This window comes from Cryptomeria japonica, chromosome 5 (assembly GCF_030272615.1).
Source record: "Cryptomeria japonica chromosome 5, Sugi_1.0, whole genome shotgun sequence".
NCBI lineage: Eukaryota > Viridiplantae > Streptophyta > Pinopsida > Cupressales > Cupressaceae > Cryptomeria > Cryptomeria japonica.
The window spans coordinates 603,146,364-603,171,545 of NC_081409.1; the positions used below are offsets into that span (position 1 = coordinate 603,146,364).

At 36.8% G+C, this 25,182-nt stretch overlaps 1 protein-coding gene across 2 annotated transcripts; it reads right to left on the reverse strand.

The window, feature by feature from the left end:
- Nucleotides 1-5,527: 5,527 nt before the first annotated feature.
- On the reverse strand, nt 5,528-16,149 carry LOC131068741 (uncharacterized). 2 transcript variants are annotated; one of them, XM_058003990.2, is made up of 6 exons: nt 15,871-16,149; nt 15,597-15,737; nt 9,058-9,567; nt 8,797-8,969; nt 6,416-8,660; nt 5,528-6,294 (listed from the first exon to the last, which is right to left on the reverse strand). In XM_058003990.2, the coding sequence occupies exons 2-6, from the start codon at nt 15,621-15,623 to the stop codon at nt 6,241-6,243; spliced, it is 3,009 nt and encodes a 1,002-aa protein (XP_057859973.1). In that variant the 5' UTR covers nt 15,624-15,737; nt 15,871-16,149; the 3' UTR covers nt 5,528-6,240. The 2 variants fall into 2 exon arrangements, with proteins under 2 accessions (XP_057859973.1, XP_057859971.1); XM_058003988.2 differs by having other exon boundaries at nt 15,597-15,750.
- Between the last annotated feature and the right edge of the window lie 9,033 nt (nt 16,150-25,182).

Genomic DNA, 25,182 nt, shown 5'->3' on the forward strand with positions numbered 1-25,182 from the left:
AACAAAAGCATTACATCGTGGATATGTGGCAACATGTGGTTCTTGTTAGGATTTTTAGGTAGTCTAGAACCACCTCTCTGAGGGACCTTCAACTAGAACTTTGCCACATTATTCCTGTGTCCGGCTCTATCTGCATTGAACTCACTAATTGACTGAGCAGGGGAGAAATTAGAAAACTGATAATCCAGTATCTTGAACACTAAAGCAATCACTTCGCGGTTAATGGCAAGAAGGGTTTCGCCATTATCTCTTTTAATAGTCTCAGATACAGGGTTATATCTGGCAATACACTCTCGAACCAGCTCTAGACAAGGAATTGCTGGAGGAAAGGTTGTGGCTTCTAAAAGGCCACTACTCAAAATCTCTATACAAAAAGACTTATCAACACCCCTGAACACCCTTTCTTTCAAATCTTCAAGGTTCTCACCCTTCAGGTCAGTATCACTAACTATGGCTTTTGTGGATGCCATGCTAAAGACGTTTCCAAACAAGTGCAGGGTGGACTTCATGATTTCAAAACAAGAAACCTAAACTTGATTTCAGTGAAACCTTCTGTATGAGAGAAAATGCAAGGGAAAACACTGGAGAAAATAAGGAAAGACTCACCTTCACAGCTGTATAATCGGATGACGGCTAGCAGCAAGAAAGACTCCTATCCAAGGATAATATAAACACAAATCTAGCAGCAAGTAGCAAACGCAGAACACAAATGATTTTCATACCTTATAGAGAAAGGTAATAATACAGACACATTAAATGCAATGATTTCACAATTTCATTCCGAACGCGGCAAATTGGTAGATTAGACCCCCGCACGCATGCATTGAATGCATGGTGGCGTACTTTACGAAACTGCCAGTTCCCAAAACGTTCACTTACTTCAAAAAAGCCAAAGAACGACATCACTTTACAATATGGTTCTGCCTCTCCGTATTTAGCAATAAATGCACTTCTCGAAACATTAGAAACCGCGGGACCCACCAGCATTGAACCCGTGTGAACATCTTGAACCAACTTCTTGAGTGTTCAAGTAGTTCAAGATGTACGCCGTGTCAAACTGTTGACCACTTTGCCGTGTTGAACACGTTGAACATATTTGAAACCTTTGAACTTAGTTCAACAAGTTCAACACAATGTTATATCACCGAACAAGAAAAACTTTATTAAAGAGCCGTTGCAAAAACTTAGAGAAAATGTTAGTACGAAGAACCTTTTCTGAACACCTCGGAACCTATTGAACCTAAATGAACATCTTGAACCTAGTTCAGAACGGTTCGACGCGTTCAAGGAGTACAATGAATTGTCCGAACTTGAATGAAAATGACTAGAGAAAGGACTTGAGGCCGCATTTAAGGACTTGAACCAAGGTAATATGGTATGAACTAGGACTCCAACATAAAAAAGGAAAATATGACCCACTCTCGGCATGAAGAATAAACAATGCGGTAACACCTCTCCAATGCTTTCTGGTGTTGATCACTCAACAATTGTTTTTACTTTCTCAGGGTCCATCTTCAAACCATCCTCAGATATCACAAATCCCAAATAGACTAATTCATCTTTCATGAAAGTACACTTCTTAATATTTATCAGCAACTTTTCTTCTCTCAACCTCTGCAAAACTTGTCTCAAATGCAACAAATGCTCCTCTTTTGTCTTACTGAAAATCAAAATGTCATCCAAATATACAATAACAAACTTACCCAGGAATTTTTTCAATACCTCATTCATCAGCCTCGTGAAAGTACTCGGTGCATTAGTTAACCCAAAAGACATCACTAACCATTCATATAGTCCTTCATTTGTCTTGAATGTTGTCTTCCACTCATCTCCTCTGATCCCGATCTAATGATATCCACTCTTCAAGTCTATCTTTGTAAGTATTTGGCTCCCCTCAAACAGTCCATTATGTCATCCATCATAGGCAAAGGAAACCGATATTTCACTGTGATCTTGTTTATTGCTCTGGAATCGATACACATTCTCCACTCTCCATTCTTCTTAGGTGCTAATACTGTTGGTACTACACAAGGGCTCATACTTTCTATGATCAAACATTTCTTCAACAACTCCTGCACTTGTCTATTCGATTCTTCATTCTCTGTCAGTGTCATTCAGTGTGCAACTTTGTTAGGCAAATTAGCTCCGAGAACCAGGTCCATGCAATGACTGATACTTCTCACATGTGGCAATCCATCAGGCACATTATCTGAAATGATGTCTTCATATTCTGTCAGCAAATCTTTTATCTCTTCCAGTTGTTCCTCTTCATGCTCCGGATTCTCAGTTTTCTTAGGAACTAAGGCAAAACATGCATTCTCATGTCTCAATCCATCCAGGAATTTCCCTCCATCCACCGAACAATTTCTAGCATTCATGCAGACTTCACTCTTCAAAGGTTCCTCCAAGGGCAACAAGGTTTGCTTCATCCCATTGGCCACAATAGTGTATGTATTCTTCCTCCCATCATGTATTGTTTGCCTATCAAACTGCCAAGGTCTACCCAACAAAATATGACAAATATCCATAGGCATAATATCACACAAGACTTCTTCATGATAATTCCCAATTTTCAATTTCACCAAACATTGCTCACTTACTAACAACTTATGTTCATCGTGAATCCATGTTATCTGATAAGGCTTAGGGTGTTTCAATCTTTCCAAATTCAACTTATTCACCATCTCTTTTGAAACAAGATTATCTGAACTACCACTATCAATAACAACTTTACAACACTTACCGGATACCTACAGGTTCCTCTACCTTCGGTATATCCTCTTCCTCTTTGAAATCTTCCTCCGGAAAACCTTCCACCTCTACCTCTCTGCCTCTGCTCATGTCTTTTGTTTATCTTTTCTTCCACCTTCAGGGCATATTGGTAAGCCTCTTCAACACTATGTAATTTGATCAAATTGAGTTCATCTTGTATAGACACTCGCATTCCATTCAAATATCTTGCAACTTGTTCAACTCCATCATCAACATGTCTGGATCTGATATTCAACTTGTAAAATGCTTCGGTGTATTCCTTCACACTAGATTCTTTCTGTCTCAAATTCTACAACTTCCAGAATAGATTCACTTGATAATCAGCTAGCATAAATTTTGATTTTAACTTAGCAATCACCTAATCCCATGTCTTGATCTTTTCTTTACCTCTTCTTTGTCTATCAACTTGCAAAGGCTCCCACCAAAGAGATGCATGACCTTTAAACCGGGTACAGACATATTTCACCTTCCTTTCTTCTGCAGTGTTTTCAAAATCAAAATATTTCTCCATCTCCGAGATCTAATCCATTAATTCATCTGAATCCAACTTTCCATCATATTCCAGTGGGGTGAAATGAAGTTTAGTATTCGCCCTACTCAATACCCTCAAAAACCTTTCCTCATCTAGATCAACCGTCGGTGGGTTTACTTGTTCTATTGAGGCTTCTTCTCCTTCATCTTCACTTACATCTTCAATGTGTCGGCCTCTTCTATGGGCTGTCTCCACGGCTTCCAACCGGGCTGCTATTCCTCGCAACATTTTCATCAGAGCAGGGTCTGTATTCTCATGCGCTCCACCATTCCTAGTTCCTCTTTGCGCCATCTTTATACCAGTCCTCTGCAACTGCAGGTCGGATCCACAGTTCGCCACCCTAAAACAAAATTCTCAGGACAACGCAATCTCTAAAACGAAAGCTCGCTCTGATACCACTTGAAGCAGTCACTGACTAGAAGGGACCTTAAAGAGATCAGTCCAGACCGGTCAGCAAGAGTAAACACAACGAAAACACAAGGACATGATGGAGGCAATGAAGAACATATTGAATTATATCATGAAAATTGATTACAACCAACCAGTAACAACTAGGTTACAAAAACCGGCTCACAGACTTGATAAAACATGCTCAAAATTCCGGGACCTCAAATCTTAAGATCTATCTTCTATGCTCAGTCTAACTTCTTGATACAATCTGATGCTTTATTACAATGATTTATACGATCCAAGGGGATCCGATCGACCCAAAAAGGGATCAAAACCTGAAGAACAAAACCTAACGTGCAAAACCAACAAGCTCAACCTCTACCAGGGAAATTCCTTCGGAAAATCCAAAGGATGAAGAGTAGATCACGAGAAAAGGTCGGCCACACGCTAAGGAACATCGGAATCAATGCTCAAGGCTCCGCAAGCTATGAAAAGGGATCCGATAGATCACCAATGCAAATAGGTCCAGGCAACCGGTAACGATAACTTGTCGGAAAACGATCCAAATTGTCCACGGTTTGGGAATAAGGAAGATGATCAAGTCTTCAAGTAAAATCCAACTCCACAGGTTCCGGTGAGCCAAACCCGGGACACACAGAAAGAAATGTTGAAACTGCAAACAAAAAAGAAATATTTTTGGTTGATGCAAGATTGCTATGAACCAGGGATGCTCCTGCATCAAAATGAAACTAATATGCCCACTAAAGGAACTTCAACTATAGTGAAAAGATGATTTCCACCTAAATTAGATTAGTTGCAAAATGATTGGTATTACTCTTAAAACAAGATTGACTAGCCAAATATGACATTAAACTGATCAAGTGCCACTCAATATATATATATAATAACCTTAATGCTCATAAAACAAGATTGAATGTCAATAAAGATATCACCTCAGCAAACTCATAATGGAAAGTATTTCTTACCTTGTATGCCTACTAGAATCTTTAGTGAAAAGGCAATTTCCACATTAATTAGAGAAGTTGCAAAATGTTTGGTGTTACAAAAAAACGTGACGACATTCTCAATTGAGAACTATATTAACAAGAAATGGAAAAGGAAAGGAATGGGTCTTTTATAGTTCACGATGCCAACAATCTGTATATGGGTTTACAAATGGGTTAGAGCAATATGGGACTACCTCGTACTTCTTGCGGGGCGTACATACCTTACCTCCTTGTGGGATTTAAACTTGTGACCACTCTTTCAAGAGCACAAGTTCTCCACCACTAGGCCAACTCAGGCTGTACTGATATGTCCACTAGAAGGAGCTTCAAATATAGTGAAAAGACAATTTCCATCTATATTAGAAAAGTTGCAAAATGATTGGTATTACATTTTTTAAAGTGAAGATGGAAATGGGAATGGCATGAAACAGACATGAAACAGACATGCCCACTAGATGGAGCTTCAACTATAGTGAAAGACAGTTTCCACCTAGATTAAAGAAGTTGCAAAATGATTGGTGTCTCTTAAAACAAGATTGAATGCCGCTTAATAGAGAAATCACCTCAACAAACTACAGGGAAAAGAGGATTTCAGAAAAGTTGCAAAATGATTGATGTCACTCTTAAAACAAGATTGAATAGCTGAATATAGCAAGAAACTGACTGAGTGCCCACTGACTGAGTGCCCGCTCAATGACCTCAGCCAGCTCATCAAACAAGATTAAATAGCCAAATATGGCATGAAACTGATTGAACTGATTGAATGCCACAATGCAAGATTGAATAGCCAAATATTATAACCTTAACAAACTCATAAACACAATCATTGAATAGCCAAATGTGGCATGAAACTGATTTGAGTGCCACTCAATAGATCATAATCTTAACCAGCTCACAATACACGATTGAATAGCCAATATAGCACTGATCGAGTGCCACTCAATAGATTAACCTCAACCAACTCGTAAGGAAAGTTTTATTTCCTGGTTCTAAAAAACCATGATTTGAAACTAAAAGAAAGAACCCACAATTTCAGACATCTGCACAAGAAATTTCAGTACACGACTGAAATGAGTCAAACTCCAGAACCATTACTGGTTGTACAGTCTACAGTATGATACATGTAGCTGTTAAAATTCAGAGAGAATGACATTTCAGCAACATAAGACTGCCATGGCCAAAAGAGACATAATATATTTTAATTATGAAAGTGACAATAAAACAATGTTCTCTATACATTGGTCAATCCAGAGATAGAAGGAACATGTCATTGAACTAGGCTTGAACTTCAATAAGTATGAAGTAAGGTGCTAGTCCTGAAAGACATTGATGGAATACATACTGCTCAGCTGTAAGCTAAAGGTTCTCTTGTCAAACAAGGAACACTCATGTTAATGCTTGTGGCCTCATATTTCTTCAGCATTTCGATGTACGTTTTAGTTCTTCCTCCTCTGCTTGCAGCCAAGCAGCCTTTATTGACAAGGCACAATAACCATAAACAAGGAACAGTCATGTTAAAGCTTGTGGCCTCATCTTTCTTCAGTGTTTCGATGTACGTTTTAGTTCTTCCTCCTCTGCTTCCAGCCAAGCAGCCTTTATTGACAAAGCACAATATCCATCAATGGGGTGTTTGATTAAATATGTTGAAAGCTTGAAAAATTACAAAATTTATAAAAAATCATGATATTTTCTGAGGGAAGAATGTAGTGTTTACCTTGTCAAGCTCAAGCTTAGAAAAGTGAGGCCTTAAAGAATTTCCAAGACTCATACCTCTCCATGCGTGTTGTATCTCTTGATCTCTAGCATTTTTGTTCCTTTTCAAAATGCTGTTGTTTTCATGTTCTTGAGATGTTTCATTTCCTGGTGCTGTCAGTTTCTCTCTCTCAAGTCTAGACATATGTTTGACCAAGACCTTATCTAAACTCCCCCAACTATTCTCATCATGATGGTGTTGTTCTCTTTGCACTCTCTGAAATGCTTCTGGTGATGCTTCTTGTTTCTCCTTCTCAAGTCTAGATATATGTTTGACCAAGATCTTATCTAAACTCCCCCTACTATTCTCATCATGATGGTGTTGTTCTTTTTTTACTCTCTGAAATGCCTCTGGTGACGCTTCTTGTTTCTCCTTCTCAAGTCTAGATATATGTTTGACCAAGATCTTACCTAAACTCTCCCTACTATTCTCATCATGATGGTGTTGTTCTTTTTTCACTCTCTGAAATGCTTCTGGTGATGCTTCTTGTTTCTCCTTCTCAAGTCTAGAAATGTGTTTGACGAAGACCTTATCTAAACTCTCCCAACTATTCTCATCATGATGACGTTGTTCTCTTTGCACTCTCTGAAATGCTTCTGGTGATGCTTCTTGTTTCTCCCTCTCAAGTCTAGAAATATGTTTGACCAAGATCTTATCTAAACTCCCCAAATTATTCTCATCATGTTGGTGTTGTTTTCTCACCCACTGAAATGCTTCTGGGGACGCTTCTAGCTTCTGCCTCTCCAATCTAGAGACATGCTTGATCAAAATTTTATCTAAACCTTCATCACTTTTCTCATCATTTTGCATCTGCTTTTTCAAAATTTTATGTAAACCTTCTTGTGCTGCCATTTTCATGTTCTCCAGCTGAGAAACATGTTTGATTAAGATCTTATCTAAATTGTCGCATTGGTACTGATCTTTTTGCTCCCTTTGAGATGATTGTCTTTCCAATGTCAATGCTGCCAGTTTCTCCTTTTCCAATTTTGAGACCTGATTGACCAATGCTTTATCTAATCTCTCCTCATGTTCCTCATTATAATGGCGTTGCTTTGTATTTGCTTCTTGATCACCTTCTGTGGCATTATTCATTTCATGTTTGACCAGAATAGTACCAGCATGAGAAAAAGGTAATGTGGAAGTAGAATTGGATTTTTGTATATTATCCAAATCGTTGATATTTTTAGGATTGACAACATCAAGATTGACCTTGTTTGTAGCATGTGTATTCTTGTTTGAAGCAGAATTTACATCTCGATTCTCTTTATCATAACCATTATTTTGGTCTTCAGATTGCATTTCTTTTGCTAACTTTCTGGCTTCTTGAACTTCCCTTTCAAGTTTTGAAACATGCTTTACAAGGATGCTTCCAAGATCAGGCAATGTTTGAGGAGTGGTTTTCTTTCTTGAATCTTGTGGCACTAATACTTTAGAAGCAGCAGCAGCAGCAGCTTTTTCTGCCTCCAAACGAGAAACATGTTTCACCAAGATATCTCCTAGACTTCCTGAATTGCACTTGCTATTTAGTTCTTGTTCCTTGTTCTCCTCCTTGAGCATAGCACTAAGGCCTCGGGTTGCAACTATCATTGCAAGAGAGACGAGCTCTTCTTCTTTAATGAGTTTCATTCTCTCAAGCATTAGGTTAATAAGTTCATCTCGAATTCCAACTTCATCAGTAGGTTCTTTCTTGGAGTGTTGAGATTTTGGATGGTTTTTTGGTTTGCAAAAAGATTCATTAGTAACATGCTTCCCTATTAGAGCACAATTTGTGTGAGGATCAATAGTGTCTCTGCTTTTTTTAAGATCAGAATCAGTCTGGTGTTCACCTTCAGTTTGATCATCATTTTCAGAAGATAAGACATCAAAACCAATTGAATCGGTATCCAAGGCATTGCCACTTCTGCATGCATTGTCATTAACATTAAAAATATCTGAAATAGCAGAAGCTGGAAAATGAGTTAAATGGGAAAATGCTACTTTTACTGCTCCAGCAACTTCCTTATCAACTTCAAAGGCTGTTTGAAATGAGGCAGAAACAATATGTGTTTGGCTTCCATTAGCTGTTGAAGTTTTAACTTCCAACGATTGCTTGGAACTTCCAGGTTTGTTATGCATAACTACCCCAAGTACGGATGCTGCATCAAAAGATTCTGCAGCCTTCTTCTCAGCATTCTGCAGTTCTACTTCAGCCAATTCACACGGAATTCTGAATTGAGAGTACAAGTAACAAAATATGGAAATGTAATTTAATAAGTACATGACATTAGATGCAAAAGAATAGTGGAACAAAATAATTTTGGTTCAAAAGATACACAAATCCATAAGTTATATTGGAATACAACCTAGCTGCTTTAAGGATGCGGCACCAGGCAGCTTCCACCAATGCAGCTTTATGAGCATCCATTGCTACTGCTGCTGCAGCTTGAGCTTCAAGCTTTTCTCTTTCTATTCGAGATAAGTGTGGATTTGATCCACCCAAAGTTTCATCAAGTGTGCCATTCATGCCTTCCACTTCCTGTCATCAGCTTAAGATAAAAATAAGTAGCAGAAAGGTGACTTCCTTATAAAACTAATAAGGTATAATGAAATGAGGACTTACATACCTGCAACATCCTAATCTTCCGTTCCAGATATGATTCTGTCCTCCGTCGTGGGAACCAGTCCATAGGAGACCCTCTACTGTAAGAAGTGCCAATGATGTGTGAATTTGCAGATGGTGTGCATCTGTCATGTTTCTCGGTCCCTTTCTTTACGCTTTCTGTTGTATCTTTATTTTCAAAAGAATCTGAATGTTCATAGGTAAATGCCTTTTTGTTATCTTCCCTGTCTAATTTAGGCTGGAATTTAACAGAAGCAGTACATAGGCTTTGTTTGCTTACAACCATAGTCACATTAGAAGAAGATTCCAGTGATGACATTGTTTCAGCCTCAGGTACATTGTTTGCATGGATTTCACAAGCTTTGAGTGAATTCATGTTATCATCATTCTTGATATCTTCAGTTTGATTGAGCCCATGAACAGATTTATTGCTAATCTGATCATCTTCAGACTGGCTAATGATACAACTCTTGCCTTCTGCCAAATCTGGTGTAGTCTCTCCTTTGACCATCTCCTGTGCAAAAAAGGGCCACAAATAACTCAATTAAACATTATGCAGAATAGAATACCTGGATGCATATGATTTTTGATAAGAAATTTCAATTTTTTCTTTGAAATGATGTATTTTGAATTTTCTTATTATTTTTGAAAGATGGATGGGCAATTACAAATTTCATAAATCAACATATATTATTACTATTAGCATCGGTCCACCGGAAAAGGTGAGAGAGCTCAAGAGTATCTGCCAGAGAAAACAAACAATGAATTTATATCCAATAACATTTTCTGAAGAGAATTTGTAAACATATGGTGTTTATTTAAAGGAAAGGGTTCATAATAATTATCTACTTCTTTCCAGATAGGCATTGAATAGAAATTGTTACACTCAAAATCAGAGAGCATAAACCTTCATGTGGACAGAACTATTATTGACTCAGTAAGACACTATTAAGCCCAAGAAGCGGTTGCTCATGTATCTGCAAACAGATAAACGTCATTTAAGGACACCCCTATTTCTAGGAATCTTCCCTTTGGATCAGAATGAAGCTGTTAATGGCATAGAATAATAATAAGAAACCAATTACCAAACAATTATATGAAATAAAATCTTAAGTTCCTTGTGTCATTCCAATAATTGAAGAGTTTTCACAAGCCAGCCTCCATTCAGGAACTCTGCTGCTGCAACGTGAACAGTTGGTGAAGAATGGACCCAGTTTAAGGGTGTGAAATGCCATCCAAAGCATGAATTGGATGTTATGCATACATGTGAAGTCCAGGGTAGTCGAATCTGTTGCCATCTATGTTCCAGTTTTCACTATGTTCTTTATGTTATCTCTATTTTACAAGTGTAGATGGTTTTTGGTATAATTTCTATTACCTCATTTCCTTTCAGCAATTTTTAGATGTTAGAGATCCATTTCAGTAAAAATGAAAATTTTGGGCCTCCTTAGTCATATTTTGAAACGTGGACAATAAAAATCTCCTGTTTGTAGATGTTACAAATTGATAATTGCTGTTTGTTTCAGGGTTTATGTTAATCCATTTGTTAATATACTTTTCTATGTGGCATGAATAGACAGTAAAGATTTCATTTATGAAAGAAATGACAATGTCAACTGTCTTATACAGTTTGTTATAGGATGAATTTGCCATTTAAAAACATTGAATCGTACACAAAGTCATCCAGAAGCATTTCATTGATAACAGATTCTATATCGCAGTACCAAGAGCTTTGTTTGGATATTTAATTATTTGTGCCAGATTTATGAGAGGTTATCGATAGATAGACACTCGATGTGGTTGTGTAGTCAATTATTAATTAACCTAGGTCCAAAACTACAAGACATGTTCGATGACTGAAGCTGACCAACCTTGGGCCAACTTGATCATCTCTAGGATCTGGATGTGAATCCAGCACAGCATTTGATCCTGTACCATTGCAATACATATGAGTGATGAAATGTATAGTGAACGCTACTAAAAGATCTCGTCTAGTCAATTATTAATTAACTTAGGTCCAAAACTAAAAGGCATGTTGGTTGAATGGGGCTGACCAACCTTGACCCAGCTCGATCAACTCTATTTGCTGGATCTGGATGTGGATCAAATACAGCATTGCTCTTGTACCATTGTAATACACATGAGTGAAATTCATGTGATGTATAGTGAAAGCTGCTAATAAATGTTCCTAAAAAGTAAACATTAGAGAACAAATTGAGCTTGAATAAATCCAGCACAGCATTTGATCCTGTACCATTGCAATACATATGAGTGATGCAATGTATAGTGAACGCTACTAAAAGATCTCGTCTAGTCAGTTATTAATTAACTTAGGTCCAAAACTAAAAGGCATGTTGGTTGAATGGGGCTGACCAACCTTGACCCAGCTCGATCAACTCTATTTGCTGGATCTGGATGTGGATCAAATACAGCATTGCTCTTGTACCATTGTAATACACATGAGTGAAATTCATGTGATGTATAGTGAAAGCTGCTAATAAATGTTCCTAAAAAGTAAACATTAGAGAACAAATTGAGCTTGAATAAATCCAGCACAGCATTTGATCCTGTACCATTGCAATACATATGAGTGATGCAATGTATAGTGAACGCTTCTAAAAGATCTCGTCTAGTCAATTATTAATTAACTTAGGTCCAAAACTAAAAGGCATGTTGGTTGAATGGGGCTGACCAACCTTGACCCAGCTCGATCAACTCTATTTGCTGGATCTGGATGTGGATCAAATACAGCATTGCTCTTGTACCATTGTAATACACATGAGTGAAATTCATGTGATGTATAGTGAAAGCTGCTAATAAATGTTCCTAAAAAGTAAACATTAGAGAACAAATTGAGCTTGAAATTCATGTGATGTATAGTGAAAGCTGCTAATAAATGTTCCTAAAAAGTAAACATTAGAGAACAAATGGTTTAGCTTTTGCAATTCAGTTAGCTTGGTATGTAAACATGGAAGTATAACTGGGCACACATAGGAGTGAAAATTTTTACCCATCAAAATAATAAGTAATTCATTCTATGAAAAAATAAATTACAAGGCATAAATTAAAGTCTGATAGATGAAACAATCTGATGATTGAGAAGATAGACGAGGTTCAGATAGTCATGACTTGTGTCTTTCTGTAGTTATAATGGGAATTTAATGGATGAATAATATTGTGTTGATCTTGAGCTCATTTTGCCTCAGGAGGCTATTGTATGGCCTTTCATTGCTCAAGGCCGCCCCTTCTTATCTACTTGATAAGCAAATCATGGTAAGGTTGTGCACATGTGGACCAACTATACTGGCAAGCCAACTGAAACTTATTACATGTTAGAAGACAGGTGTTTGGGTGTGCATAAAATGAAAAAATGGTAGAAAATTTTGGGCATTACTGTTACATAAGTCAAATGACTCCTTGACCAGTGATCCAAATAAATTGTTAGTTGCCATGCAAAAGTAACAATTATCACAGGAAAACAATAAAGAAAACTCCATCTGTATGTTTTGAAAATGGGCAACAGTTACCTCAAAAGTTGCTTACCAGTGGAAATAATGAAACAAATCCAGAGGCAGGGGATAGTGGTCAAACTTCATTTATGATATGATTTAAAATCTGACAATGATGGGGGATTATTGAACATTTCTAATCTTGATAACCTGAATTGTCTGAGTTAGATTATCAACCTCTCCTCAGGTGGTAATACACTCTAAACAATCAAGGAGAAAGTGAAGATATTTACCCTCCACTGTCAACATTTGGGGCATGTTAACAACAGAAAACACGAGGATTGGGAAAAAAAGCACCACCAGCTTTTTCTCATACCAAACTATCTATGTGAACACCCAAGAGCCAAGTTTCTAAATAAATAATGTAGAATTTGGAATCAGATATAAGCATTATGTCTGTGTTTTGAACATTATGTGATAGCACCTGTTGTGTGTCATTTTAATAAACCTTTTATGTATAACACCCTGAGCTGGTAGTCTAAGTGGTAAATATTAAAATTAAAAAATTGGGAAGTTCCTCAATGTTTTAAAATGACATTGAGAAACTTAAATGCCATCTTTTCGAATAACATGGCATATGGTAGTCTAAGTGGTAAATATTAAAATTGAATAAACGGGGAAGTTTATCAATGTTTCCAAGTACGGTCACTAGTTTTCTTTTGATTATATGTTATGTAGCCTCTACTCCTCTTTCATCAGTTTTCATTGGGTATATTATCATTAGATAATTGTATCATACATGCTACACGCATAAGCAGACTTAATTGTCTTATAGTAAGTAGAAGAAAAATAAGATTGCAATGATACTTTCCCTGTAAGTACTAATAACAACTGGTATATACGTTAGAACATGGATTGTATTCTAAATTAACAGCCCTTCAAATAGGAATGCACAGCCATGTATACTTTAGAACATAGATGATATGGTAAATTAATAGTATTGTTCAAATACTTGTTCAAACAAAAGAACATTTAACTGTGCCACAGAAAGGACAATTTAAGCATGTACGGCCTTCAAGACAGGATTTTGGTTAATCTGTTAACAGCAATGGTGCTCTATTATAACAAGTGAATTAAGAATGGGTAGTTAGGATCATTATCACTCATAAAATAGAATGTAGACCATCAGATAGGTACTTAAAATATGTCCCATAAAATTTTATATGTGTGCTGGTCCTAAAATAATTAAGCATAGTTACTAGGAAACTCTAGTAACAATAGAATGTTGTTGTACCCCTTATTGGTTCACTCACGTATCCTAATTCTAATGGCAATAATCCAGCACGCTCAGCCATAGAAGAAGATAAGTCCTGGCTATTAGTTAAAATGCCAACATACTTAGGACTTAAATTCGATGCCAATCATAAGAATTCTTGCTCACTGAGAGCAAAAGCAAGTGATTTACTACAGGAGACCGGAAACTTATAACAGATAAAATGTTTAAATCCCAAAGATAGTGTAAATAGACAAGAGAAGCATTATGCTTACAAGGAAAGTGCTGTAAAAATGGACTTGAATTTCAAACTATTCTATGTCTATTCAAATTTCCAAGTAATTTGTATGATGCATGGACTTTGTCAAATCCATATAGTTAAACATCTGAGCTTATAAAAGAATCATTGTTATAATGGTTTTCAGATGGCATTAGTGAGTTACCAATTAAAGGTCCAATTTAATTAAAAATCCAAATCATGATGTTGATTTGAGCTACAATTACCAATCCAAACATTGAGTCCAACTGGGTGCTACTTAAAAATGGGCTGTAATTCTTGTTAAATCCTGCAGTGTGTGAGCAGGTTTCCAAGCAGGTTAGAAGCAATCTCTCCAGTAAGTCAGCACCTCAAGTAGATTCTCATGAATATGTTTCCCCTTGGGTGCAAGTCAAAAGATGGAAACCGAATGTAAAATCAAATTTAAAGTCTACTAGGAAATAGGAACTGATATTTTCATACGTAGATTGCCCAAGTTCAAAATACCAAGCCATTACCAATGTAAATTGTCGGTAACAATTTTGAGCTGGCAAGACTCGGGGCTCAAAGGGCCATTCATACTTATAAGGACATCCAAGTTCCGAAATGGGATGCAGAGAAGATCTCCAGCATGGGATATGCACCAGTTGTCAGGGGCTGGCAATTCAGAAAATAAACTAAGTGCAGGAGGAATCACCCCAGCCTTGATCACAATAAAATCTCAATAATCTTGTCTCACCTCTGGGAAATGGCAAGGGCATTTTCCCTATCTAAGTAGGTTCAGCTAGAATTTTGATGTTCAAACAAGATATACTGATATAGCCGGGTGCATTCACATGGTCATGAACGTTAGTACAACGAACATGTGGTATTGATAAAGTGAGAGAGGTTCAACTACTAAAGCCGAAATATAATAGAGTTAAACAACCCAAGCAGAGCCAAAGGTTTGTTCTACCCAATTGGGGTCAGCTCAAACAATTGGGGTTTGCACTCAAACAGTCAGGTCAGTTCAGTTTGTAGTTATGATCTTGAGGTCAAAGGAAGGTGAAACCTAGGCTCAAATTTCAATATGGTGTGGTCAGCTAGAATTATGGTGTTCACACTGGATATAACCAGGTGCATTCATATATTCACGAGCTTTAGTCCAATGAACATATTTTCTACCTTGGTAGAGTGAGGGAAATTCAGATCTCAAAGCCAAAATATAACAGAGTGGCAAGTACCCTACGAGGAACCAAGTCCTGCTCTACCCAATTGGGGTTAGATTACTTCACCTTGTAGTTGTGATCTTGACTCAAAGGAATGTGCTCAAGTGGTAAAACCCAATTTGCTGGAAGTAACGTAGGTTCAAATTTCAAGCTACTCAACCAAGTGACTCTAATTTAAGTATCCTAAACAAATTGTCCAAACAGAAGAGGTACAAAATTCAAACAATGAAAGAAAATCCCTTATTCCCACAAGTGGATCTTCTCAAAAGTGGTCAACACTCATTATAGACCAAGATACAATGAGAACTTTAGTAGTGACCTGCAACACATGAAGAGCACAAGAAGATAATTAGTTACCTCTGCATTGTGCATAAGGGTTGACATTTCTTCTTGTTGATGTGACAGATTCCTCGTACTATGAAAAGTATCAGCAGTTGCATCATCGTGTCTTTGAGTATGTAAGGCTCCTGTTATTCTGGCACCAATCGAAACTGCTCTCTGCAACTCCATTCTGCAAAGTTTTTAAGACACTTAAGTAGACACCCAACAAAAAAAGATTGATGTAACAAATGCATACGAGATTTGACAAACTAAATCAAGAAAACTTTTCAAAACAGGTCAGTCAATCTACCTTCAAGATTATGAACTTGTGAGAGCTTAGTTAGCTTTTCTCAAAGTAAAGTCGGTCAAGCTCTAGAGACTGAGAAAGCTTAGATTTTGTGAGAAAATTCTATTTTGCTTTGCGAATCAGTCTGTGTCACATGGGGTTCCAGAGAAAGAATTGGCCAATTGATCTGATGTGGGGAAGGATTTTCATTTTATTAATTGTGGAAATAGATAGCCGTTGGAGCCCCAAACGTTCATTATATTTCCAAGTCCACAACGTGCCGAAAATATCTGTGGAGAGAACACGATGATGGCACGCTGGCAACTCCTCGAAGTGGATCTTTCTAATTATTATCCCAACAGTCAATTGGGCACAAAATGATAAAAAGCACAAACAATAATTAGATGTGATAATATATAAATATGCTGCTAAATTAAATTTTATTAACACTAAGTATTATACTAATATTAGTATCTTGTCTATTTATTTGTCTTCCTTTTGTGGTTAATTTTTAGATGTTTATCTCTATTTTCTAATCATATTTTTCATTATGAAGTAGAAATGCTACGGTTTTACTATGACATCATATTGCAACTCGCCTCTTCATGTTTTCAATTGAAGAAGGATGTTACCTATAGCGTATGTTCAGAAGATATCAAATACTGTTTATGCACTTGCATGAAAAGTAGGCCAGAGGTTCAAGCTAGCTTCAACAATTGTTTAAACTTCAAGTTTAATATGTGCCACAATGTAATATGTATGGTTCGCTACTGTTTTCCTTGGTTCAACATTGTAATTTGTATAGTTTGTTGTCGATTTCTTTGGATCAACTTTTGTTTAGTTGTATTGTGATGGTTACTTTGTAATTACCTATTATTTTCTTGGGGTTCATTTTTGAACTACTATTCTTTCTTTGTAATCAACTTTGTTCTATATATATATATATATATATATATTGTTAGATAACAATAATATGTGTATAATGGTAAAAAAAGGCATACCCATGATTTTTTTTTTAATTGAAGATCAATTATCGAAAGAAAGCAACAACATGCATGTTTGGTTACGATAAAAGTGATCAAGTTGATCACACTATCAAAGCCCCAACCATGCTACATCACAAAAAAAAAGACCCAGTTTAGATAGTATATACTAGCATATAGGGTATCATATCTATCACATGTTACATCAACATGTAGATAATACTTGGACACATATTAATAAAAACCGATTGCATAGAATTCTATTCTTCTTTATCATTTCATTATGTGGACCTTCTTCCTTTTCATTGTCTTCTCCACCCTCTTTATCTATTTCTTTGGCCTTTCCTTTGTCATTGTTTTTGGGTACGAATTTATTGATCTTGAAGGTATCATATTCCTTGCCAAGAGGAGGAGATATCATATTCCAACTAGAGCAATCATAGTTTTGGTAAGTCATTTCTAGGTCACTTATTGCTTCATCTCTCCTCTTCTAATATTGATGCTCTTTACAATACTAGTTCTAAAAGTCAATGTATTCATTTTGAATTTTTTTTTATCAATCTTCCTTGGTTAGTGGGCCAAAAATCAACATCCTGGATATCTTTATGAATCGAAGCAATTCCCTCATCCATTATCTTCATGAGTCTTTCAGCCATCATCTTCAATGTGAACGTTGTTGGAATCCAAGAACACTGAGACGGGGGAGGGGGGGTGGGGAATCAGTGTTCTACCGGTAAAGTTAGTTTTCAACTTATTTCTTATTAACCGATTAACAGTAAATAAAATTAAAGTGCATACACCAAATAACACATAAAAGGCAACACCATAACACCAATATCTATACGTGGAAAACCCTATAAAGGGAAAAACCATGGTGGGGCTGATACCCATAATATCTATATACTTGGTCAAGGTATACAAATATTACATAAAGGGGATTGCACATGCAATCAAACCAATCACCTAGAGCCCACTATTCAAACACAAAATGGGAAGTCTCACTGACTTACAAAACATTACAAAGTAATCACAAAGTAGAATGAACTTATAAGATGCATTTGACCATGGTGAATAAGTTTTGGTTCATGCTCTGATAACCTTCACTATGTACCGGTTTGTTGATGCTTTGTTTTGCCCTGTTCTACTACTGGTTATGTTGTGCACGTGAAACTGCATACAAACGCTTATAATCATTGACCAAAATGCATACCGATAATCACTGAATAATTCGCAACCAAAAATTCGCATTCCAAAACACATTGATCTATTGCTGAAAGGATCTCCTTAAAAATCCTTCTAACTCCCACCATGTGGGCTTCAATGACAATTATAAACCTATCAGCTGCCGGATCGTAATGAATTTCAAACATAATCCCAATGATCATGTCGGTCTTCACACATTACCATAAAATCCATGAAATAAATAATCGGGGCCTTAAGATCTCCTACCTGGGTCCTATCCATTACCAGGTTCCAAATGCACGTTACCGAGATCAAGACTTAGCCGGTTGTGAAGCAAAGTGAATTCCAGTTAAGTGAAATGAATGTCGGTTAACCCAAACAAAACAAAGTAATGAATCCCGATAGAATGTTTACACCTAGAGATGAGTTTCAATCACCTGAAGAAGAGTTGCCATCAAATGACAACCCAAAAATCCATTAACCCTTACCGGATGAGTGTCAATTGCCAACAAATGTTACCTATTCAATAATAATAAGAGTTGTGATTCTAATATTAGACTTAGTAAGAACCCTCCATTTTTCTTGGAAAACATGTTCATTTCTTCTCTTCCAAAAGAACCAAAGAATTTGAGTAGACAAAACAAGCCAAAAATAATTAGACTTGTTACTCAAACCATGGACATAACCAACAAGTATTTCAAACCAAGAGAATTTTGTTAACAACATTCCATTCTACAATGTTGTACCCATAAAGATTGACCAAATGTACATGACAAATTTACAATGGAAAAAAATGTGAAAACAATCCTCAACACAAACACATAATAGGCAATTAATAGGTTTCATGCTAATTACCAATTTCTACAAAATTGATTGCCATATAAATCATTGCTTCTTAGGCTCAATACCATTAGACCATATAACATTAAGAATTTTTTTCCAGTCTTTGATGTTCAGGTTAATCTTCCAACATTTATTCACATGATCAAGTACCTCATAATCTTGGGTGAGTATCTTGTATCCCTAGGGAGTGGGCTTTAAGATTAGGGAAGGGAGCATCACTCCACTTATTCTGCATTAAGTGTCATCATTTACAATCTTAATCGACTGTTAAAATTTTTCTATGATCTTCAACATAACAGTCCAGTATCTCTTATTACTATTTTGAAGATTAAATTATGCTTTTAGGCTTACCCAATTCTTAATATAACCATTGGAAAATATGTTATTTAATTGTGTGATGCCATTTTGGTTCCAATTTTTACTAGAGCACCCTTGCAGGAGTGTTAAGCACTTGCCTTTGCAATCAATGGTACACCAAGGATATTTGAACCATACATCTTATTCTCAATAGTATCACCACCATTCTGCCTTGAAGCTTCCCTCTGCACATTTTTCTGTAGTGTCGTAAATTGTACATCCTTGCTAGGGTGGTACAATTTCACACTTAGGTTAGCACCCGCCTTAGTGTGTCTTGCATCTTGCATTTCTAATTTCTCTTTAAGCATTTAATTAATTAATTTAATTAAATCTAAAGTCATGTTTCATCACTTTACATTTTATAAAGTTGGGCCCTTTACCCTAAGCATGCCCCTTTCCATTTTATTCCTCCAATGAATCATTTAATCATAAACCCTAATTATGTCCTATTTTGATCTTTTAGGCTTGACTTTTCATATCAAAACATCTTGGAATCAACTGTAACTTTGGGATGCACTCTAATATCATCATATCTAACGGCCCCAAAAATTTGGTGAAAAGTTGGTCCGACCGTGGCGGGAATGCACATGGTCCTCGACTTTTTCCCCAAAATTTCGGGAGCACAATCCTATGATATAATAACGTTTAACCCCAAAAGATCTGTGGGAAATTCAAATCCTAGGTCAGCCTAAAAATGAAATTAAGATCTAGGGTTTCATACTTAAGAGCTCTCTTTCTTCATTTGAAGGGGTCTCTTTCTAAGAATCTAAGAGCAGGTTTTTGGGAGCATAAGAGCCTTCTTTGCAACGAAAGAGTAGATCTTTGAAGTCTTCAATGACATTCAACATTCATCCACCAAACATTCATCAAGCATCATTTTATCAATTGGAGGCTTTTGAAGATGTAGAAGAACAATAGGAGATCACCGACTGATGATTGGCTTGTACCTCTCCCTTGGGGTTGGGTATGGTTTCATGTTGTTTTCATGTCTTTGCATAAGATTCTTTTTGATTCATATTCATACTTTAGATCACTTTTCATCGTGGATTTAGAGCATTTACTTTGTAAATTATAAGCAATTAGGGTTTACTCTTTAGGGTTTCTCTAGATTGTTTGCTTTCATTTTAGGATCTTGCATGTATACAAGGTTCTTGCACACACATTTTCAGTACATTATCAACTATTTGTGGAGGTGGAAATCACCAACACAAGGGTTTGACTAAGGAAAAACCCTATATAGCCACCCCAAACCCTATTTTTTAGCTTCAGGTACAGGTTCGGATCCGAGTGTCGCAAGAAGTTTCGGGATGGGAAGAGCACACAGAGACAGTTTTTGGTTGCAAATCTCAACAAAAACCCTAAGGATAGGGGTTTGGCGCTCTGATCCTGCCTAGGACAATGGAGTGGCACCATGATCCTGCCTGGGACAATGGTGTGGCACCATGGTCCTGCCCTTTGTCAGCAGGATTTGGCAGAATAGTGTCTTGTAGGCTTCAGAACCCATTGTGTCAGTTGCAACTCCAGACTTGCAGAATTGGGACAGTGGCATGGCACCCTGGTCTTGAAAATTTCTGCTCAAATTTCAGACATAGGTGCACCTCTGATTTTTCCTTCTGATCTGTACTTTTTAGCAGTATATCATTTATCGTTTGATCTACATTCTCAGATTTGGGTTTGCTTGCTTGCATCCTAGGTTAGATTGCATTCTTGAATCATTCCTCTCTCTCATTTGTAGAAAAGGAATATAAACCTTAAGAGGTGATCCTTGGCTCTCTCTTCTATGCAAGAAGTAGCCCGAAGTGTGTCACCTCCCTAGGCTCTTTCTTATTCTGTGAGTGTGTATGAGAGTGGGATTAGGGTTTTCATTCTTAGTCTCACTTTTTCCCCTACACATCTTTGGTGAACCCGACGTGAACCCAATTTCATTTTCATTGCATTGCATTGTTAGATCTAGATCTAGTTTATTTCATTTGCTTTCAAAAAAAAAAAGAAAGATAGATTTCTTTCATTTTCCTTGCATTGTGTGTTTAAGTTTCATGCAATTTGTATTTCAAAATGTCAGATTTCTATTTACAAGATGTTCATGCTTTTGATGATGCATGCAATTATGTTGATTATGAGTTTAGTAAGGATGAATTAGATGAATCTCTAGAAGATTTTTTGAACCCTAAGCCTTCTAAACCCTTGTTTTGCCAAAAATTAATCAACCTTGTTACTATGTCATTTCGTGGTGATGAGAAAGATAAGTTGAATGATTCCTCTCATGGGTACATTCCTATCAACTCCTCCACTAAATGTAGCAACATGGTTGACTCTCATGATTCCCTCTATGATGTTATTTCTCCTTTTGAGTCCAAAGATAAGCCTTTCAATCACTATGATCATGCTTTATTGGATGATGCCCTTGATGACTTGATGTCTTTGCCTAAACCTTCAAACAAGAGTAATGCATCTAAAAGGTTAATCAATATGATCAATGTGAATGAACATAGAAAGCCTCTTTTTGTTGTCCAAGGTGCTTGTCCTTCTCTAACTTCATCTCTAACTTCATCTCTTTCTAATCAACCTCTTTTCACAGTTCAAGATGGATATAGTCATAATTCCCTTAGCACTCCAAACAAACCTATCATTACGGTTCAAGGAAGGAATCCCACTAAGAGTCCTTATAGTTATGCTAGACAACTAACTAAGGAGAGTTATAATGTAGTTTCCCATACCTATAATATGAGAAACAATAGGCAACCTAATCCTCTTCTGGTTGTTCCAACTTCTCTACCTGATCCTCAAACCATTCTTCCTCAAGCACCTCGGATTTCACAAACTCTTGGTAAGGAATACGATCTTGTTGAACAACTTAAAGCTACTCCTGCTAAGATATCCCTTTGGGATTTGATTCAAACTTCCTTAGCTCATCATGGAATGCTACAAGATTCCTTGAAAACATTGAATGTCCCATCCGCAGTGACATCCAATAATATGGCTTCCTTGATTAACTCTATTACTGCACCCAAGGCTCAGATTGTGTTTACACAAGATGAGCTGCCCTATAGTGAAATTCAACAACAATATGATCCCTTAATGATTGTCATTATTATAAATGATATTTCAATAAGATGAACACTAGTGGACACTGGTTTTTGCCTTAATGTTTGTAGCATTAACTTGTTGCATAGGATCAATGTTGATACATCTTTTATTAAGCCTGATTCTCTCACTATCTGTGGCTTTGATAATGTTGCTAAATCTTTATTAGGTATCACCACCTTTCCTATTAAGGTAGGTCCTATTATTTTACCCACACCTATCCATGTCATGTGTGGAGAGTTGACGTACAACTTGTTTCAAGGGAGACCTTGGATTCATAGCATGCAAGTTGTTCCCTCTACATTGCATAGGCAAATTAAATTTACTTACAACAAAACAACATATACCTTGCTAGGTGACAAAAAATTCTAGGCTTGTTTACAAACATCACGTTCTAAATCCTCTTCAACCAATTCTTCCCCAACTATCTTAGATAATTCCTCTAAAGCTTCTACTCCAATTAGTGTGACCACTTCATCAAACCTATCTCCTATATCTAAATCGACTCCCAATACTTCCTTAAGTGGACCTAAGGTTCTTGAGGAAGAGTCTTCTCAACCCGACTCTACTACCGAGGACACCTTTTCTCCTGAGAAGGCTCTTGTAGAAGATGATTGGGGATCCCTTGATTTCAATCCTACTTTTGTAGGGGAATACAAAATACCCCCTAGAGAACCCAAGGTCGAAAAGAAGAAAGAAGAAGAAGAACCTAAAAAGCAATCTACTTTGTTTGGGCCATTGAGTAATAACTTTGTGGAGGCTTCTCAGACTTCATCTCCCTTAGTTTCTAGTCTAGAGGATTTTGATTCTTCACTTTATGAAAATCCTCCTTCTTCTTCAGAAATGACTAACCTTTATGGTCCTAGTTTTCACATCCTAGCTAGGTGCGGATATAATAGAAATGGATGTGGTGCTCAAGAGTGAGGGATTAAGGTTCCCTTGGAAAACAAATTTCCTGATATGACATTTGGGCTTGGTTATGATCCTTTCAAGCATATTAAAGCTTCTAAGAGACCATCTATTAGTGTTAATGTCATTTCTGCTTCTCTTTCACTAAAATATCCAGAATATATTGACTGTGACCCTTCTTGTGTCTTTGCTTTGGATTTTTTTTCTACCGATGATTCCTTAGTTGAATTCTTGGGAGCTTATGACAACCTTCCTCGTTATCACCATAACCGTGGTTTTCCCTCTTGTCTAAATGCGGAAGCTTACTTTGGGAAAGAAAGAAATAACGATGAGATAGTTAAAGAATTTCCTTAATTAAAAGATGCTCCTCAACAAAGCAATCTCCTAATAAATGACACCATTGATATCAAGATGGATCCTTGTGTTGAAGATAAAATCATCAAGATAGGGAAAGGTCTTGACGAAGAAGAGCAAAAACAATATGCCAAGTTGTTACATGAATTCCTCGAGATCTTTGCTTGGATATATTCTGACATGCCTAGTGTAGATCCTAAGATTGTCACTCATAACATTGTCCTAATTCCCGATGCCAAACCTGTGAATCAAAAGATTCGAAAGATTCACCCTAAAGTGGCATTACTTGTTAAAGATGAGATTGAAAAACTGTTGGATGTTGGATTCATTCATCCTATTGATTATTCCCCATGGATCTCAAACATTGTGGTCGTGGCTAAGGCTGAAAATAAGATTAGGATGTGTACGGATTTTCGTGATTTAAACAAGGCCTCTTTAAAAGATGACTTTCCTCTTTCGAATATCGATATGATAGTGGATTCAGTAGCAGGTCATGCTTTATTGTCCTTTATGGATGGTTTCTTAAGATATAATCAAATCTTCATTAATCCTCAAGATCAATATAAAACTACTTTTACCACCCCTTGGGGTACGTTTTGTTGGATTGTGATGCCTTTCAGATTAAAAAACACAGGCGCAACCTATCAGTGTGCTATGACTCTCATCTTCCATGACTATATTCATAAGACCTTAAAAGATTACATTGATGACATCTTAGCCAAATCCGTTCTTCGCACAGATCATGTTAAGATCCTTTGTCAAATCTTTGAGAGAATTTGTAAGTATAACATGCGTTTGAATCCCCAAAAATATGTTTTTGGTGTGGATAGTGGAAAACTATCAGGGTTCATAGTTTCACATCATGGCATTGAGGTGGATACTGTTGGTAATTGATACTCAATTGGTTGGTTTCACGATGTTGTCATTGATGGAAACATTGTATCTTATTCCGGCTTCATGTTTTGGTTCAATTGTGTATCGGCAGGCACTTCACAGACACTACATCGACACCGACACCAACATGACAAAAGGATTTCTTTGGTTACCAGCAATGCAGGCCGACATGGTTTAGAATATGGTTATCAACATTTGAGGCCGACATCTCTTGGATCCGGCATTGACTTTTGATATTCATGCATTTATGTTATCTAGCCGACATGTAATGTGATATTGTAATTATCTTTGTAAGACGACATAAGGCGTGATAAATTGTATATGGTATATAGGTCATTTGGATTAGATAATTTTCAAAGAGATAAGAGAGATGGTGATGAATATGTGAATGTGATATAATGTGAAATATATAAGAGAGATTATGTATGTGAGGATATTTATGTAAGGGTTATTCCGGTAAAGGGTTTAGGACCTTTCAGATCAGAACAGACAGAGCTTAAACTAGAACTGTATTCTGGCATAGAAGATGCTATCTTAGTAGTTCAACACTTCTCTGTATTGTAGTTTGGATTTACATGTAGTCAATGAGGCTCCTTTTGTGATTGAGTAGTGTGCTCTAGGCTATAAGCCTTCCTGCAAGTGCAGGCCCCTTATATTTTGTAATATCTCTTGACATGGCCAGTGGATTGATATTGTGGGTCACAAATCCCACCGTGGTTTTTCCTCTTTG